The sequence below is a fragment of the Aptenodytes patagonicus genome, chromosome 3 (genome assembly GCF_965638725.1).
Source record: "Aptenodytes patagonicus chromosome 3, bAptPat1.pri.cur, whole genome shotgun sequence".
Lineage (NCBI taxonomy): Eukaryota > Metazoa > Chordata > Aves > Sphenisciformes > Spheniscidae > Aptenodytes > Aptenodytes patagonicus.
In genome coordinates, this window is record NC_134951.1 from 44,204,813 (window position 1) to 44,224,354 (window position 19,542).

The window sequence follows — 19,542 nt, forward strand, 5'->3', positions numbered from 1 at the left end:
AATTACTGTATTTATTGCATCTTAACATAAAACAACTGCAAGTTTAAATTGTGGAGATCATAACTGAAAGCAGGTGCAGCTTTCAAGAACAGTCAAAAATTTAAAAATGCCAACTCCTAAACATTACATATGAGTGAAAGAGTGTCAGTTGCTAGCAACCTTCATGGGGGAAAAAAAGAGGAGACCTTAAACCTGGACATTCAGAGACAGCTTTTATTATATGCTTGTTTCCATTAAAGGTATACTTCAGCAAAACCATTTGACTGAGAACACTAAATACGATGTGGTCTGAGGTCTTAGCAAAAAAATAGATTCCTGCCAATGCCTAAGATTTTGGAAAGGTTACCTTTCCCAATTTGAGTTCAAAATCAATATGAGAATGTGCTTTATAATCCATCTGCATCATTTCACGTAACTGTTCTTTTCTCTTACTTATATAAGTGTACCTGTACTAGTGGCAGAGTTGCTTTGGCCTTCATCTGAATACTGGCAAGGATACTGCAGAGGTTCATCAGCTCCTGGAAAGTACTGTGAAAAAACAGCAATGATTTGATAAAAAAGTAATTAACGATTGTTTTAAAATTATTTCAATAGTACATCATAAAATAATTTCTAAATATAAAGTATGTATTATGTTTATAATAATTTATTTAGAAGATAAATAAATGCAATTATTTTTAGTAATACATTAAAATACATCTATGACTATTTTTACTAATTTCCCCAAATCTGTTATGAGTTAGTATACCCCTCCCATAAGGAGAGGAATGATTTCCCTTCTCTACTATAATAATTTGATAATTTTTATCAAAGAGAGAGAGAAGGAGAGAGAAAACATGCAAGCCCGCCTTTAAAGTGTGATAAAAAGCATACCTTTTATAATTCAATTTCCCAACTTAATAGGTTAAGAAATGATTAAGATACTAAAATAAATTTTTATACCCGCATCAAGTGTGACATTATTTTAACAATTTCCTCCATGGATGGTCGTTGTGAGGGATCCTTCGACCAACAGCGGGTCATTAAACTCTCAATTGGTTTAGGTAAGTTTTTGATCAGTGGTGGCCGAGTACCTATAATTGAAATTAGAAAAAAACCCTTAATTTGTTAGACAGACTATAGGATGACTGACAGTGACCGATCTCTCTCTCCAGTATTTTGCTAAATAAATAGAGGAAAACATATAGTTAATTGTAGTCTGAAAGTACTGGCCTGTACTTAATTTTCTCTCTTACAAACAAAAAACTGACAAAAAAAAGTTCCTTTGCACTACATACAAGTTACAATTACATACAAACAAGTAGAAAGAAAATTAAGCCTTTCCTTCAGTAGTGGTTTGAATAAATTCACTGACTGACCAAATACAACATATTACAATGGCTAATGTTACCACTTTTTGAAGAATAAAGCTCTAAACCAAACTAGGAAGCAAGTAGTAACAGTCTTTGGTTTCTAACACTGTATTCACAAGAAAAAAAGAAAAAAAAAAGTAAAAAAAAAAAAAAAAGTATTTTTGAGGGCTGATTTTGCTCTTAAGAACTTCCTGAAAAATTATTAAGCACTGGAAGTACCAATTTCGGGTGACTTTTTCACGGCCTATATACATTTTTAATTACCTATTTTACTTCAACTGTTTTTTGGTTCAAGTTTCTACTCTTCTTACTATTTCAACAATGAGTACAATTAATGGACATCCAGTTGTGTTTAATACATGAGATGTAGTGACATTTTGCATAGAAAACAGCAAGCATTTAAAAATGTATTAACCATAACAAGTAATACATGAAATAAGAGTGCCACAATGGTTTCAAGTGAGATGAAGCGCACTAACACTTCCTTCCTAAGAAGGAGAAGAGAAAAAAGGAAAAAAAGAAAAAAGAGAAAAAGAAAAAAAGAGGGAGAAGTTTTTAAAGCAAAAGTAGGGACAGATAGGGAATTTGTCTTCCCCTAAAGGATACTCACGCATCTTACTGAGGCTTTCTGATTTATGACTATTACATTTATGCTTACTTTTACAGTTAATGCTTTTATGCTAGGCACTCATCACTCCTAATCTCAATGACTCATGTCCTTGAGAAACTGAACTGGAGAATCTCTTTCTTCATTTAAAAATGCCATTTGCAAACATCTATCTTTGTGCATTATTATGACTATAATGCTCACCCATCCTATCACTGTCTGCCCTTTTCTCTTCTTCACTGAATAGGATGCCTGTGCCCATCTTAAGCTTCTATCATTTAGTACTGAAGCAATGACACTCAGGCAGAGTACCAGCCTTCATTGCTTGTTTGTTAATTACATCTTCCACGAAAGTGGCAGCGTCTAACTATTAAGTCTTTATGACAAAAATGCATATTTAATGAAGTATAAAACGGAAAAACTAGTAGTTTAAAGCTGCACAGTTAAGAGCGTTTAGCAAATTTATAGGTCAAATACACAACTTCAAATGCAATGAAGTATTTTCAACTCACCATTGTGAACTGCCCACATTATACGGAAAGCTGGACCACCAATCTCATCAAAAGGTTTCCTACGGGTGATTACCTCCCAGAGAATAATACCCCAGCTGAAAACGTCACATTTTTCACTGTAATTGCTACCTGGAAGAAAGCCATCAATATAATTTGTCTCTTTTCTATATAACACATTAAAAAGAAGTACAGTTTGAGCTGATAAATAGCTCTATATGCTTCCTTTCACTTCACATTTGTTTTCCTGAGAAAAAACAGTTTTCTAAGGCTGGCTGATTCACGCTAACTTAAGTCTGAAATCATTTGACAGTAGGATCGTTAAGAATGCCTCTCTCTGGAAATCAATCCTTTTCACTTGGAGTCATCCTGAAATGATAAAATACGTCAGTTTTCTTACATAATAGAAAATGCAATTTATTAAGTTTCAAAGATCTCTTGCATTCAGGATTTAACTGACTATGCTTGCTTCCTCTAAATATTCTTCTTCAACTCACTTCCATATTAGTCACAATATGCCAGCCAATAACATTTCTGTCATATCCATTGCTCTTTATTAATTACAGGTCTTAAGCAGAACTAGTAAGTTACCATATGAACAAATCAGCAGATTCCTCAATTCCTCACCATCTTATTTCCTCCCTGCTTATTATTCTTACTCTTTTTGTCATGTCATTACTTAAAGTTCTTTGACCATAAGTTCAGTATTTCTAAGACTCCTGTTAAAGTTGCAGAAGACACGTAGGTGATATAGAATAATGAATAAAAATGTTCACAGACTGCAAAGAAAGAATGTATGCTCTGTAACCATAACTCATGCAAATACTAAAAAGAAATGAGAATGGCTAATGGCATGATAATAAATGCGTAACTATAAATGATAGATTTGCTCATCTGTCTTCAAACAAGGATCAAAATTGGCATTGAGTGGCCAAGAGATTTTTTTTGTTAATATATAATCAGAAAGCACCATTAAGACAAATCATTTCATTAACAGTGAAATTAAAGAAGCCTAGTTTCACGTGGATACCCATCGTATAGCATCCAGTTGCAACAGGCTCCACGCTACCTATGAGCCATCTTCCTCTGCCCCCATACCTCTGATAAACTGTGCAAGGAAAGCAGCATGTTCTCAGGCCAGTTCTTGCAGACCAGCCAGTTTGCAAGGCAGACAGGAGAGACAGGCTGCAGCATGAACCACAAGTCCTCTCTAAGTGAACGCACTAATTTGGACTTCTCCCAGCTACTGATTTTACAAAACTCTTTAGGAACTGGGCATCTCCAAAACTCTTTAGCCACGTTCAGCTGCTTCGATACAGGTGTAAAGAGTTCAAAAGCTACTGAAGGGGAATAGCAAAGTCAGCTTTATCAGTCAGCTTTTTTCCCAAAGGTGCTGGGGAAAAAAGGTGTTTGTTAACAATAGCAGATTTCTAAGGGAAGCAGAACGGTCCCTCTCGTCTATGCAGCCACAGCACTTCTGTGAAACACTGCCTATGACAGGGAAGTAGTGTTATTCTCCTGTTTGAGCAAGGAAATTCTATTCTGTGGCTGAGAACTCTTGGACTAATTCTGAAAACTGAGAGTCCAAAAGAAATGAGAGAGTATTCTGTATTGTTTCATTATCCCAAAGCAATTTTAAAATACTTCATTCTAAAGGGAGTTCTGAGATTAGAGCACTTGCTCTCTTTCACTTTATCCTGACCTAAATGATATTGTTTTCATTTAGATTGTTTGATCTGTACAAGGCTTTAGGTGCCCTAGTATTTAAAATGGGGGGAAAAATCTTAATATTAGGGCAATTACTTTCATGAGCACTGTGCCATCTACAACAGATACTTCTTGTGCCTTTATTGTTCTCATCCAAAAGCGTTAGAACAGTACTAAAATAATATTAGCATTTATTCCATTGTTGAATTCTGATGCAGGAGCATACGCAAACAAAAATTTTTAGCAATTTTGATATTTGACATGATAATTTTAGTAGTTTAATGACTGTTTCAAGAGTAACTTGATATGCTGCATCATAGAAGCTACTAGATTCTTTTCTTTCCTTGATACTTGTATAAAGATATGTGTCATTATCAGTAAGTACTTTCAGATAAAAGTACATAAAACCAACTGTAAACTGAAGGCTTTTGCTGCTGTCCAACAATAAATTTGCAACACAAGATTTCTTTGTTCTGCCTAGCTGAATTCATACACCAGAGGAATTAGGATATGCACTGTAAATCCCTACTACAATATACTTATTTCAAAATCTGGTTTAGATTAAGATTTTTCACTCAAAAAAATCTAGCTTTAACATGGATTGTCCAACTGATTATTTCTAAAAGAAAAAGTTCTTTCTTATTTATACAATTTCATTTAATAGTAAACAAATGTTAAGAAAAGAAGCATTCCTACCTAGAGTTAAAGAAATAGAGTAGGTGCTTCAATATAAAGTGACATAATGGAAAATTTTTAGGCACCAGAATGAAACAGATCACCCTTGGGTGGGTCCTCTAAGCAATATGCAGGAGAAAAAGGTACCTCCAAAACAGAAGCTCCAAAGGTTGCGTTCGGGAGAAAACACCCCCTAAAAACGTATATGGACATATATAATTTGCTGCTTCTCTCTGGAATAAGGACAGTAAAAGAAAAAAGGCCACTTGGATCCAGAATCTGGGAAACCACTGCAGCACTTAAACACTTGCCAAATACATCAAAACCAGGACACTTGCTTCCTAAAGCAGGAAGATGACTTCTCCAGACCACTCTGCTAATCACAATGATAATTTAAAGTATTGACTGGCTAAAAGGTGTTTAATTTGCAATCTACTATTGACTGGATTATTTCTCTGATAATCATGCAGCAATTATACCTATCTAATTATCAAGCGTCGTCTTCCCCAGCTACACTCCAAGAAATAGTTTGTTTTCCTACTTAACTAAATCAACTGTTAATAACAAGTTCCTCAGTATGTAGGAAAGAGGAAGTACATCCAATCTCTAGATTACACAAAAAGCAGATGAAGATGGAGTTACAAGAAAATGGGGGATTGAAAATGAAGGCAATTATGTTCAATTTAGAGACACTAACAGGGAAAGTCTAAAGATAAAAGCTGATCAGAACAGGGAGTGAAAGTAATGACAGTGTATTTAAATGTCAGAAGAGTTTGAAATGACTTAAGAATCTTGGAAACAGCACAATCCTGGGGAAATAGCCCTCTGGCTGTGTTTTACTTGCTTATAAAATAAGAAACAGCTGCTGTCTAAAGGTACTTCTTATGTAAATCTCAGCAATGACACAAATAGAGGTTCTACATCTTCATGTAATTAACTAATACTAACATGATAGAGTCAATTCAGTGCTGCTCTTCGAAAACCTCACTAATTATTTGGCAACATACAATCATACAGATTTTTTAAATAAAAGTTAGACTTTGGCGAAGAGTCTTTCAGCTGTTACCTCAAACTTTAGTACACTGATTGAAATAAAGTAAGGTTACATAATGCTCTTTTCCTACACCAAATTCATTCACAGTTGCATCCCTAGAAAGAACAGATAATATTGACACTGTAAAGTATTGTTACCTTCAAAAACTTCAGGTGCCATCCAAGCAGCACTTCCCTTATTGTTGGTCATGTGTGTTTGAATATCACAGGCTGTACCAAAATCACAGATTTTTAGAACTGTCCCCCCAGCTACCAGGAGCAAACTGTCAAAGAGCAAAAAAACAAATTAAAATTGTAGGATGAAGCAGTCTGGTAATAAACCACTGATTTTTTTATCCCAACAACTATCATTCTAGTATAGTTGAATATCTAAGGCTTTGCTTCTCAGTGCTTTAGTTTTATGATTTGAGAAGTAAGTGAGGTCACCTGTGCCTAATCTTAACATATGAAATATTTTAAAATAATCAAATATATATTGTAATTTATTAGTATTTCTACATGCTAGATTTTAAATAAATATCTTTAGCCATAGTAAACCATTAAGCATATATTGACAAAATTAGTCTTTCAGACGCCAGAGGCTGAAAAACAACAAGTGCTGTAACAATTTTATCAAAAGAAGAACCATCAAGACTCCCATTAATGTCAGTCAACATAGCTATTTATTTAAATGAAAGCACTTGAAGTTACATGTTAACAGCTCTCTAAATCAAAACTGGGGATATAAGAAAGAATTCAAGATTTAAAGTGTGGCTTCACATTATAATTTTATCTGGTAATAACTGCAGGCTACCACCAAAAGGGTGTGATCCTGCTGATCCTCAAATCTCTGTTTCCACCTAATCCGTGGAGCCAGATCTGAAGCTGTAAAATGAGTCAGATCAACAAGCTGACTAGGCAGAAAACTATTCATTTTTGTTTCCGTGGAAAGTGATGGGAGATTCTGGCAGGGGTAGTGGAACAGGCAGAAGGAAGGGACAGAGGAGGATGGCCACGTGGGGAAAGAGCTCTAATGTATCAGATTAAATATGACGTTAAAACCAAGCAACCAAACAACTCCCCCACCTAACGTTCTCTTACTGAACACCACAACCCATTGTAAAACTGGGCCATTTTAAATGCCTCTGATTAGAAGCCCTATCCCTATCAAAATCCTCTTTCATGATGCAGGGCAGGAGCAGGACGTTTCTCCAGTTTAACAGAAAGTAACTGAGTACAGTTCATTTCCTGTACCGTGCACCATCATTCTGTAACTGAATTTTCACATGCACAGCTTTCATTTAGGATATAGTACATCCAATAAAGTCACTATCAATTGGTATTTCTTTCAAAATGCAATGAAATTATTATAAATGATCTTAAATTCCAATTGTAAGCCATAAACCTACTTTGGTGGTTTCAGGTCTCTGTGGATTAGAGCCTTTGGTTTCATACTGTGGAGATATGCCACTCCTTGGGAACACTGTAAACACCAACTCATGGCATGTGCAGCAGTATAATGAGGCAGAGGTTCAGCACCATGCAGCACTGCAAAACAAAGGCACAAACTAAAAAGAACTTTATTGCATATTACAACAGATACAACAGAGTTAACAACATACCAGTCAGAAAGCTCTATGGAATCTAAGTAATTATCAATGCCTCATCACTGCAACTGAAAATATCCTTCTGCAGACTGTTAAAATAATGGAAATGTCAAAATATTTTCTGCTTTTTAGTATGTTTTTCATAATTTTTCATGTTAAAATTCAATATGAAAGGTGTTGCTTGTTCTCAGCTATCTCTAGTAAAGTCTATGTTAAACAAACGCCCAGGGAATTTACAAGTTAAGGAAGACTCTTTTCAGATGTTCCACTGGAAAACCTTAAGTGACTTGTATAAAATATATAAACTGATATAAAGAAACAAACCAGTGGACTGAAAAGGGGTTTTTAAAAGTACACTCCTTTCTCCTTAAAATTATTTTAAGAATTTCAAAGAACTACAGAATGGTTGCGGTCAGAAGGGACCTCTGGAGGTCCACCAGGCAGGGTCAAGCAGGCCACCTAGAGCCGATTGCCCAGGGCTGTGTCCAGGTGGCTTCTAAGTATCTCCAAGGATGCAGACATGTATGAAACAACTTTATATTTTAGATCACGTTTGCCCTAACACTAGCACTTCAGCTCCAGGAAGACACTATGTTGAAATGATACTCACCATTGTACAGAGAACCTCCTTCAGCATACTCCATAACAAGACACACCTTTGAGGGGGAAGAGGGGACAAAAAATAGGTATGTTTTAAATGTAGGGGTGGAAAACAGCTTTTGTAAACTGAAAGGAAAGTTCTTTGAGAGGAACTGCAAAGTCTCCATACCTAAGCTAATGGAAAATTTATCTATGAGGTAAAGAGTCAGTCTGAATGGTACATGTTTACGTGTAAGAAACAGAAATCAGTTTTATACTTAGTTCCCACTGTAAGTTAGGAAAGAAGAGAATGACCTCCCCCCCAATCTTGAAAAGCAAATGCTGTCTTCAAACTGCAAGTCATTTGCCTTTTTTTTTTTTTTAGTGGCTTACAAAAAATTTTAAATACCACGTCAAAAGAATTTCACTAGTACTAAGGAAAAAGGGATGCAGAATTATTTTAACCAATAGCCCATACTAGAATTAGCTAAGGATACATCTGTCCTGTCACAGTACTTGCTTTTCTGCTTTAAGAATTTGTGGGACTGTTTGCAGCTGTAGCAGAAAGAAAGCAAATCCTGAAAATTGCATATATGAGAATAGGAACTGATTTACAAGCTATGAATCATGTGTTGCTAATGTATTTTCTTTTTCGTATTGCTGATTTGCAATTAATAGGACTGTAGATATGAATGACAGTACATATGCAATACACCAGATGCTGTTCTGACAAACTGAAGTATAATCAGTGTTTAGAAACAGCATTTGGGGTTTTCTTGAAAGAATTTATTTCTCATAGCAGGGGAAAGAAGAAACAAAAACCTGAAAATATCAACCAACCTATCTGTATATTTCCTTATTATGGCTAAAACATACAAAAAAATATATATATTTATATGTATATATAAAATATACTTTTTTGTATATAAAATACACATTTTGTGCATTGATGCTTGCACATGTTAAGCTAGACACCTTTTGTCATACTGACAAATCTATAACTTACTGGGTTTAGACAGGCTCCATATAACTTGACAATATTGGGATGGTTTACTCGCGACAGTTGTCGAAGCTGCAATACAAATCACACTTCATTTCAAACCATGGGAAAAAAAGGCTACTGCTTTATTTTCACATCTATAATTCATACACCACAACAGCAATTACAGTTTTATATATCTGCATAACCCTAGATGGTGATTTTAGGAATTACAAGACTAATATCCCTGTTTGCATTTTAATTTATTAATTAGGTTTGTGTCTAACTGGAACTGTATTTAAAAGAAATTTTAAGGAAATTAAATTTAAAGAAAAAATTTTTTCATGGTGTAGTAAAAATCACTCAAGTCATAAACACTGTGCAACTACGACCTCTATAGGTTCAGTGCTCTTCCTGGAGCCTCCAATTTTGGAATCCCGATTGTCTGACTTCATAAACAATCTGAATCATATTGGCTTTATTCACAATACAGAAAATTACTGTTCTTAAAAAAAAAAAAAAAAAAACACACCAAAAAACCCAAACAAACAAAAACAAACCAAAAAAACCAAACCAAAACCACAAATAAGCCAGCCAGTTTAGTATTAATGTGACATTGTTCCAAGAACCTACTGCTGCTCGTACTAATTGACGATCAGACTATTTTGAACAGAATTCTTCTTTACCAGTAGGTAGTAGAAGAGAAGGAAAAATGATTTTTTTTCCCTTTACACAGACTTCTGGGGCTGCTTATGCTGTTCATTCTCTAGGGAGCTAATGTTATTTTTTTTTTTTACACTTCAGCAGTTCTAAAAAACCAGAATGGAGTATCACAACTGATGCTTGCACTTTGCAGAGTTTCCTGAATCCCAGTAATTACTGGACGTATTTCTGGGTTTATCTTCTCAGATCTCTTTCAAACACAAAAATGCTAAGAGACTGATCAGATCTGCTCAGTATTAAATTAGACTCAGATTAATAACATTAAAAACTTTCCATGGCAACGAACGACACATAAATACTTACACAGAGAGGCCTATTACAAACATGCTTCCTTTAACCCTTCAGTGTGTTACATATTTAGTTCCAAAATTAAGAGATTTATTTTTAACATATTTTGTATATCTTGAACATCCTAGATTCTTACTGACTAAATACGAAGCAGCATGTCACAATATATCGCATTTAAATAACATGGCTAACTTTTGATTCTAGAAAATGTTATGTATCTTGGGAAGTTTATCGGTATATCTGAACTACTCAAGATCTTTCTGCAGAAGTAGACATTAATGGAAAGAACGATTGCCCTTAAATGAGTTACATGTATTAATAAACTTATATGCAAGAAAAAATAATGAAGTGATTACAACTGCTGAAAAAACTAAGAAACAGTTTCAAGTATGGACCTGACTGTATGAAGAACCTACACTGTAGCCCCTGGAAGTGTTAATCAGCTCCAGGATTTTGGTGGGTATTTCAGCTGCAGCCTGACTCCACACTGGGACAGAATCCAGGAACTAGTGTTGCCCCGACCTGTGTGCCCTCCTCTCTCCCCGCTTGCCTTCCACTTTTCATGGGAAGCGAACTAAAGCAGCTGCAATGTGCTCTGGCAGGTGTCCTGCTCTGCATGACAAGGGGTTCAGGCCTGTACTGGGTACCACAGGCTGCATTTACCTTGCAATACAGACATAGCTTTTAGTACACTAAATACACCTATGAATTTAAGAAAACAAGCTCTACCAAACCCCATGTTTTCCAGCAAACTTACCATACCTCTACAATGAAGGCTTTTCTTTCAGATTCACTTTCTATTTGTTTAATGGCTACATCTTTAGCTCGCCATTTTGCCTTGCAGACCACACCAAAGGCTCCTCTTCCAACAACCTAGAACAAGATAATATGAAACACTTGAGTTAAAACTTGAAATGGTTTCTTTTGCTGTGCAGGACTTCACAAACAGAAAAGGAATTTACCTTAGAAAACTAAAGACACACAGAATCGTGTTTTGCAGCAGCAATTTAATATTATGCCGTCAAAGCATGACTGGAGCTTAGCTGAGCTTCCTCCAGAGATCATTTACGGAAGAAACAGGAAAACACACATACAAAACAATTTATTATTAACATACAGTATTTCAGAAAAACATGATCTTAATTATTTCAAACAAGATCTGTTCAGAGGAAAATTAGGGGAATGATGGCACATTTATTTTTGTAGATTTGACCAGTGAAATTGTATCTATCTGCCGTATTCGTTTATGCTTGCTAGTAATAGGAATTCAAAATTCTGAAATTTAAATGCATATGCAAACAATTACACAGGACTATGCTGAAGTCTGGATGAGGTATTCAATGTGCTCAAACTTATCCTTCCATTTTCTCACAAATGCCTCAACAGTGTAAGAACAGTAAATTCTCCTGAGCATCCTCCAAATAAGCAGTGTCTGTATAAACTATGCTTTCTCTATTTTTGTTGATGTCCGCTTTCTAGTTTATTTGGAATGAACATTGCCTAAAAATACACAAAACTAGACATGAGTCATAACTCTTCACTGTAACTTCACAGAAGCAGTAGTAGCTATTATTCAAGAATCCTTTAGCGTTTGCTGTGAAGAAGCTCTAACACCACCACTATTTGGAGTAGTTCTTTGAAACCAAGCACGCAAATGAAAGCGGGATAGAGAGAAGTGTCCTTTTTCTATGACGTCACTTTCAGTTACTGCTGAGTTATAAATGACAGTAAATTGAAATTTCACTTCTTTTAATTGTTCTTCAGGGAAAAATGGCAACATACAGAAGTAACAATGAGACATGCACATGCAGTGTCAAGCTGAAACTAGAGTGTCACCAAAACAGTGACTCTAGCTGCTACAGGAAAACACAAGCAAGTTGTTACACATATGCCCAAAAGAAAGGTGGAGAGGAGGAGGAAATGGAAGGCACACAAAGGCACAGAAGCAGCTAAGGAATAAGAACTCCTCCAGCTCCAAAAAATGCAAGGCAGGGCAGATGAGAAGGATGGGGGCGGGAAGAAATGGACAAGGGGCTAGGTGGGCTGGTCTCAGATTCTGTATTTGGCGCTAGCAGCCTTCCTTCACCATTGGTTTTAACAGCATTCTGTGCTCGTGTTCCTAGTCCTTGATTTCAAGTAGTATCATATGTATCCTGAGGAACAAACCAGACACTTCTAATGAAATAAAAACTTTTTTGGGAGGTGAATGAGAAAAGAAGGGAAAGGAAGGGGAGTAGGGAGAGGGTGGAGTGGAAGCATTTAGAAATGTGATTACCATAGCAGTTTATTATGGCAAAATTTAAATTTTACTGTCTTCCTTAAATGGGTAATGCATGCACATGAATATTATTTTGCATGGAAAAACACGCTTCCCAAAATTACAAAGCTCTTCACTAGAAAGTCATAGTTATTTATGACTTTATCCAGTAAAAAAGGGGAAAAGATTGGGGGGGGGGAGGAATATTCAAAATTAAAATATAGAGATGCAACATAATTAAAGGACCCACAAAATGTTCAAACATAATATTGCATCCACATTATAAACAGTACACTGATTCTTATAGGTTCACCAGTGAATTCACCTCTGAACAGGATGGTTTCTTAAAAGAAAAGTGTGATTTGTAGGAGATCAGTGAATAACCACACATTCCCAATGCTGAAACAATGCAAACTGCCTGCTGTCTGAATGCTCATCCTTTGAGGAAATAACATTTAATAATTTTAACTCTTTTTTTGAGATGCCCCCCAATATAGTAATAATCCGGAACGTAAATTAAGAGTGCTGATCCAGAGAAGGCAACTCAGTAGCCAGGAATGTACAAGCACCAGACTGTACTTGTCAAGGCTCCCTGTCAAAGCAAACTGACTATCATGTATGTAAACCACGGGTTAGGTTCTCACTACACGCTTTCCTAATAAATAAATAAATAAATAAATAGTGAAGCTGATTTCCCTGAGAACAGGGTAGATAAGGCTGCAGGTGCATAGCTTAAGACCTGCTAAACTTTCATGCTGAATATGAAAAAGTCTGCAATCAGGGGCTCAATTTAAGGAGGGGAAAAATATAAATTAAAAAAATAATCAAGATTTTGCATTAAGAAAGATGAGAAAAGGGGAAGTATGCTCAATATTTTTGTAAGGTTACATATGGATATGAGAGATGGCTGCCCAGGAATGGTGATCAATGGCATTTTCCTCTTCTAGTTTCCTCAATGCACACAAAGAAGTATTTTTCTCTTTTACATTACAGCATGCACTTAGCCCTCTAGAATCTCCTGGCTTCTCACCCTCCACAACAGTGGTTCACAGACTGAGTCCACCACAAGATATCCACAGCAGATCCACAGAACATGCCCCGTTCTGCCCCATGTAAAAAGGGACCTCCTGATTGTAACCTCCTCCCCCAGCTACAGTATAGGGCCTTGACTCTCCTCTTGATATAACACACACCAACTATTTTCTTGCAGTCCACAACTGAGATTGGAAACACAAACCCATATGAATGATAGTCAAGCAGCCTACGAAAATAGTACATCCAAACAAACTGGAAACAGTGAGTCGCCTGAAGACCTAAAAGTCCCAAATAGTCTCCCTTGGTATTTCCTCTTCTCTCTCAGACCACGTTTTGAATAAATTTGCCCAATTTCTTGGGGTTGGCAGGCCCCCCACCTTCTTCTGCTGGCACAAGAGAGTTGTCCATTACAACCCCTCTTACCCACCTCCCACAGCACATGACCAGACCTACAGTTTAAGAAAAATCTCATCAGTCTGCATGTGTGCCATAAGTCTGCATTTCACAGAAGTGCTGATGTACTGAGCACATGGAAAACATCCACTGTGCAAGCACATGTAGCCCAGATAGCAGCCTGCTCACACCTGAGAAGTACTAAGGGCAGACAGGTAACGAGAGAAGGATGCCACAGAGCAACTCGCACAGGACAAACTGCAGCAAATCAAGGTCTGCTGCTCCCCTACAATATGGAGGAGCCCAAACTGGTCAAGTAACTAGGAAGAACTCTTCCCTCCACTTAGGGAAAAGGAGGCATGCATATAATGATTTCTCCTAGCTGGATACAATTGGCCTTATGGCACAAGGCTGAGTGAGACTCCTTTTAGAAGGCTCCTTTTCTCAATGTACCTTTTCTCACACTCTTTCACGGTTTTTGACTACGGCTCTGTTACATTTAATTCAGCGACACTGGAAAAAAATTGCTATTTGAAAACAGTGCGTATATGTCAGTTAAAAGATTGGTCTCTAATACGTCTGATAAAATTTAATGAAGCAATTTTTTTTTTTTTTTTTTACTCAGCCTGAATCATTTACAGCAGTTTGTGATGGATCAGGCTTACGTTTTTTGGCTAGTCATATCTTTCCTTGCTGAAAAGACCTGTATATGTCCACATGTACAAATATATTGTATGTATTACAGACAAAATTTTAATATTATGACTATTAAATATATTTATTTTTCACATGTATATAAAAATAAAATTACACGTATAACAAAAAAAGAAAGCCCAAGTATCTCTTGCATTTGATTCCACATGGTCAAATTCAGCCCATAAGCCAATACAATTGCATACTGTTCCCCTGAAGATCAATCCATCACTAGTTTTTGCAAGTTTAATACAAGAATTGGTACATATATTTCCAGTTCACATACTAGAGAAACCATTATTTTTCATTTTTGCTGTATTTTTAAATAACATTTCTATTCAATGAAGAAACTAAGATAAACAAGTGTACCACCCAGTGTGATGTTTTACATTGTGCCATGAATGTCACAATGCTTGGGCTCAAGTTGAAAAGTGGAATAAACTCCAAGAATCAGATGCACTTTATGAAGTCCTGCTGATGACTGAAAAAAACCCCCGCAGAAGTAAAATCAGTGTCAGGCACCAATAGGAAGCTTGCCAGGCAATCTAAATCTTAATTACGCAATAGAAAGCTGTGAGAGACCATCAGATATAGAAATTTTATGGTTGGTGAGAGGAGTTTGATAAATGACTATGCAGTCAAGGTTTCATAACAATTCATCAGTGACTTGGTGCCTGCTTAGGCAGAGGGCTGAACTTGAGAAGAGGACACGAATGCACTGAATATTTACCTAGGATACAGGGAAAACAGAGAAGAGCCGATCCTCCATTAAAGCAGCTCAGCCTCTTGGACAGCATACGAAAGGAGCAACCATCAGAAGCAATGACGGATCTGATACAAACTTGAAGTTTACCACATGTGAAAGCCCAGTATGTCTTTCCTACTTAATCTGGAAAAAGTATCTTACTTATTGTAAAAACATCCTTTATAATCGACAGAATGGAGCTTGTGGTGGATTCCACTTACATTTCATTTTCATCCTTTAAGTTTTCACTTATTCTTTAAAGGAGTAAGTCTTAGAATTTGTCAGAACAGTTTAAACACTACGTAGTTTCCTTCAACACTGTGCTGGAACTAAGTAACTTAATAGCACAGGAGGGAGGCGCTGCCTGAACTTTAGTTTCTTCACACTCATTCCTTCTTGTCCCCTGCTGTTGGTGCCACACCATATGTTTGGGCAGTAGTGCATATTCCGAATTATATGAAGCACAGTTAATGGAATTATTGACACAACAAATCAATAAACAGAAGTTGATCTGTAGCACTGTGTATGTTTGGAAAATGATCTAAAAATAAACACATTCTTTTGGTAAAAGATTTTATCCCTCTAAATATCTTCTAGGAGAAAAAGGGAAAATACAGGGCAGATGACACGTTTAGAAATAGAACACCAGTGCTTCTACTTTTCCACAGAATAGAATTAAGTTTGTCAAGAACCACTCGGTTAGTACATGACACAGACACATTTTAAACTGGCAGAAATGCTTAAAGAGCTTTAAAGATTGTAAAGTATATACAGATGTATTCCTCTCCCTATAAAATTCATGCCAGTAAAAAGTTACATTTTACTGTGTGACAAAGTGACATGGCGAAAGAGTGCCGTTTGCATGTTTTCCAGATAATGTATTTGGAGTCTTATTTAAAGAATATGAACCATACAAGATCCCTGGAACAAACATTACCTCTGCCTCTGTGTACAAATAGTATCAAATGCTGTACATAAACAAAGATACACGATACTGACTTGTAAGTATGTAGACTATACTGACTGGCAAGTATGTAGACTAGAAATCATGCAGGAAATAGAGACTGCAGATATGTTAAGCCCTCAAGGATGTATTTTGTCCTAAGGGATGTGACCAGTAATTCCCCCCCCAAGCAAAACAAGAAAAATGCATCTCTGTTTATTCAGATGCATCCTATTCCCCTATCAAATGTCAAAACTTTGGAAGAATTAATTTCAACTTTGCATTAACTGCACAGGTTTTCTATTCACTCAAAAATATAAAGATACAAAGTTCTCATTTCTACCCATGAAGTTTCCATGTTAGTTAGCTCTGCATGCCGAATGCCTAGTGCTTTTCTTTGTAAAAAAAACCTTGCTGGATATATAAGACAGCAATAAAATATAATAGCTCCCTGGTTAGCAGATGTAGTATTCCTTGGAGAATTGTCTTCATAATTTGCAGTATCTGCATGACACGTTTGTTTACGATTTTGGGAAGCAAGACAAGCAGTTAAAAAAAAAGACACAAAACTAACAAACCCCGTGCTTCCAAACAGACAGCAGTCTTTAAATAATCTTTATTATCTATGTCCCTTTGGTTACTGGTATATTTGCAAATGAAAGGTTTACGCAAACTGAACTTCTGACTCTCTCAAGCTTCAGACACAATGCAAGACGGGGAGGGGGGAAGATGTTCTACAATGTTTTGTAAAAACAGAAACACATTTTTAAATTTAGTTGTTCTATTCTTTCTATCTGCCACAGTTCCAGCGGTACCAATAAAGCATACTAATATTTTCAGTTTTTCACACATCTGCCTGTATGACACATACAAAGCATACAGATTAAAAAAAAAAAAAAAAGTGCCAAAAGAAGCCATGAACAACAGTTTACAGCCCCTAAAAATATATACCCACATTTTCTATCATTCATTCAACCAGCCTCAAATTCCAGCTTTGGTTCCTCTGTGTGCGCTGTGCTTTATTAAGCAGGTTGAAGCAAATCGGCCCCATGCCACAAATGATTGTGGCCAGTACCCTGGCAGCACTTCTAGGAAGAAGTTCAGATCTGCCAATTCTTACACCTATGTTTTTTGACCGGTTAAGTTTATTTGTACTAGTGCTCAACCCAATTCTAAATGTTGCTTTCCTTTTCTGGGATTCATACAGCAACGAAAAAAAGAAAAACCCCAAACCCCAAAACCACCACAGCCCTCCTCCCCCCCAAAAAACCCAAACGAACGTAAGCAATCCCACTAATTTTAAGTTATGCAAAACACCATAGGAAAAAAATACTTAACAAAAAAAATTGGTTATTAAAAATCAGCTTATATTCTTAATAAATATACATAACTTCTGCTTGCCACAAACTAATACAGTTGGTCCATATTTAGGGCATCCTCTGTTGGAGCTGCACAACAGTGTAGTTATTATTTAGTGACTCGGCTATCTGAATTTAGTTCTGTTTTAAGAAACGATTCTCTTTTCAACTTCTTCAGAACATGTTTATGGAGAATCAAAGTACCATCATATATGTTCCTAAAATTATGGGTGTTTCCAGAAATTCCTCCTTTGCTCTAAACACGTAACCAACCCTCTTTGCATTTCGATAGCTCAGTCATTCCAAAAAATGCGTGCATCTCAAGCAAAGATAACAGTTTATCAGGTTATACTGTCATTCCAGCCTTTTACATACTGACAGCCTTTTACACACCTGTCTCAAGAACTGAACTCATTTTAATTACCAGTAATTTAAAAACATTAACAAAACACTTGTCTGACGTTCTAGTATGAATCAATTTGTTCTGTTACAGCAGCCCAGACAGGAGATTCTAGTTTTAGACACAAAATGCTGCGTAATGAGGCACTCAGGGTGAAGGACTCCAACATGAGTTGGGCTTGCTGGGCTGGCACAGTCTAAAATTTCTGGTCTTTGAAACAAAACAAAACAAAAAAATCATTCTGCAGTCAGTAAAATACTTCTAGAACCCACTGGGTGGGATAAATAAGGGATACGTGAAGCTTGTTCTGTTGTTTTAGTTTTTTTTCTTAGGGAAAGGCCTTCCCCCGCCTCCCAATTTCTGATAGCAGTTACACTGTCACTCAGTTGTGACCTTAGCTGCTGCATTAGACATGGAACTTTATTACTGTCTCATAAATACGCATCTTGCTTTCATCACTGGAATAGAAGAGCCTGTGAGGTTTCTTTCCCACGCATTCTTTATGAGAGTAAAATATAAGTTTATTCTACAGGACACAAATTGATTCATTTCTACACGTGCAGGTTTATTCAGTAAGTGTAAAGTCTTACATTAACAGTTTAACTAGCTTATTAGCCATCTTCTAAAACTTACTGCACGCTAAATTTCATCCACTTGTAATTGGTGTTGTGTAACTTCTGCTATAAATTCACACTCCAGCTGACACTTCAGCTATTCGCTTACGTAGATGAATGAAGAGAATCTTCCACTGGTATAACTACACAAAATTTAAATAGTGATTTGAATTAAGTCAGAAATGTATTTAGAGTAAAATCACAGAAAATTCTGGCATATGTTTTCACCATGTACTAATTTTTTGCCTTTGCTTCTGGATGCCCAACTTTGCACCTTGAAGGCTTACTTTCTGAAAAAGGCTGAGAAATTGTTGATGTGACTGACTTCAAATGGATTCCTAACTACCACCCTTGGCTCTTGAGAACCAAGCCTTTCGTACTCATGTCAGATATCCAAGAATACTGTTCAGATCTCAAATCACACCTGCGGTTCTCGTCCAAACTTCTTCCAATTTTGCAGATTGATATTCTACAACTGGACACAATCCCCCAGGACGTAAAAACAATGGAGGTAGTAACAACTCCATGTTCAGCAGCAGCTTACACAAATCCTCTTTGCCTTGTAGTGTAAGGGACATAATCGGTCACTGCATCTCATTAACTTTTAAAAAGTTAACTACTATGAAGAGGAGCAAAAACCAGTTGCCTCGCTGTATTCCCCATTCTCTTGTCTCTGAACTGCTCTGCTCCATAATTGCAAAGAGCACATGCAGTCCTCAGCACACTTCTCAGACAGTTAGTGAAATTATTCAACTGTTGCAAAAATGTCTAAGGTAGGTGAACATACCATAAATGGCATCTCCTTAGTTGCTGGCACCTTAAGTAGGTTTTCTAAAATATTTAGAAAGCTTACCTGTTCGTTTTCAAGAAAACATTGCCCTAAATCCCCTGAGAATTAACTACTGTTGCCCAAATAGATTGTTGAAAATAAACTTCAGTGTATACTACAGTATACCAGCAGAGTGTTAAACAACAGTTTTCAAATAATTTACACTTTCAGACGGTTCAAAAGTAACTTGCAACTACGCAAATATGGCAACGGTTTT

At 36.4% G+C, this 19,542-nt stretch overlaps 1 protein-coding gene across 9 annotated transcripts in view; it reads right to left on the reverse strand.

The window, feature by feature from the left end:
- Window positions 1-19,542, reverse strand: part of MAP3K7 (mitogen-activated protein kinase kinase kinase 7) — a 48,725-nt gene that overhangs the window by 25,491 nt on the left and 3,692 nt on the right. For 7 of the 9 annotated variants that reach the window (XM_076333249.1, XM_076333242.1, XM_076333240.1 and 4 more), the window contains exons 2-9: window positions 10,821-10,931; window positions 9,075-9,140; window positions 8,100-8,145; window positions 7,292-7,430; window positions 6,042-6,166; window positions 2,472-2,600; window positions 943-1,073; window positions 447-528 (exon numbers count right to left, since the gene is read on the reverse strand). In XM_076333249.1, the coding sequence (XP_076189364.1) occupies window positions 447-528; window positions 943-1,073; window positions 2,472-2,600; window positions 6,042-6,166; window positions 7,292-7,430; window positions 8,100-8,145; window positions 9,075-9,140; window positions 10,821-10,931 (829 nt within the window). Of the gene's footprint in view, window positions 1-446; window positions 529-942; window positions 1,074-2,471; window positions 2,601-6,041; window positions 6,167-7,291; window positions 7,451-8,099; window positions 8,146-9,074; window positions 9,141-10,815; window positions 10,932-19,542 lie in introns of those variants that run through there. The other 2 variants (XM_076333245.1, XM_076333246.1) reach the window with 2 other exon arrangements.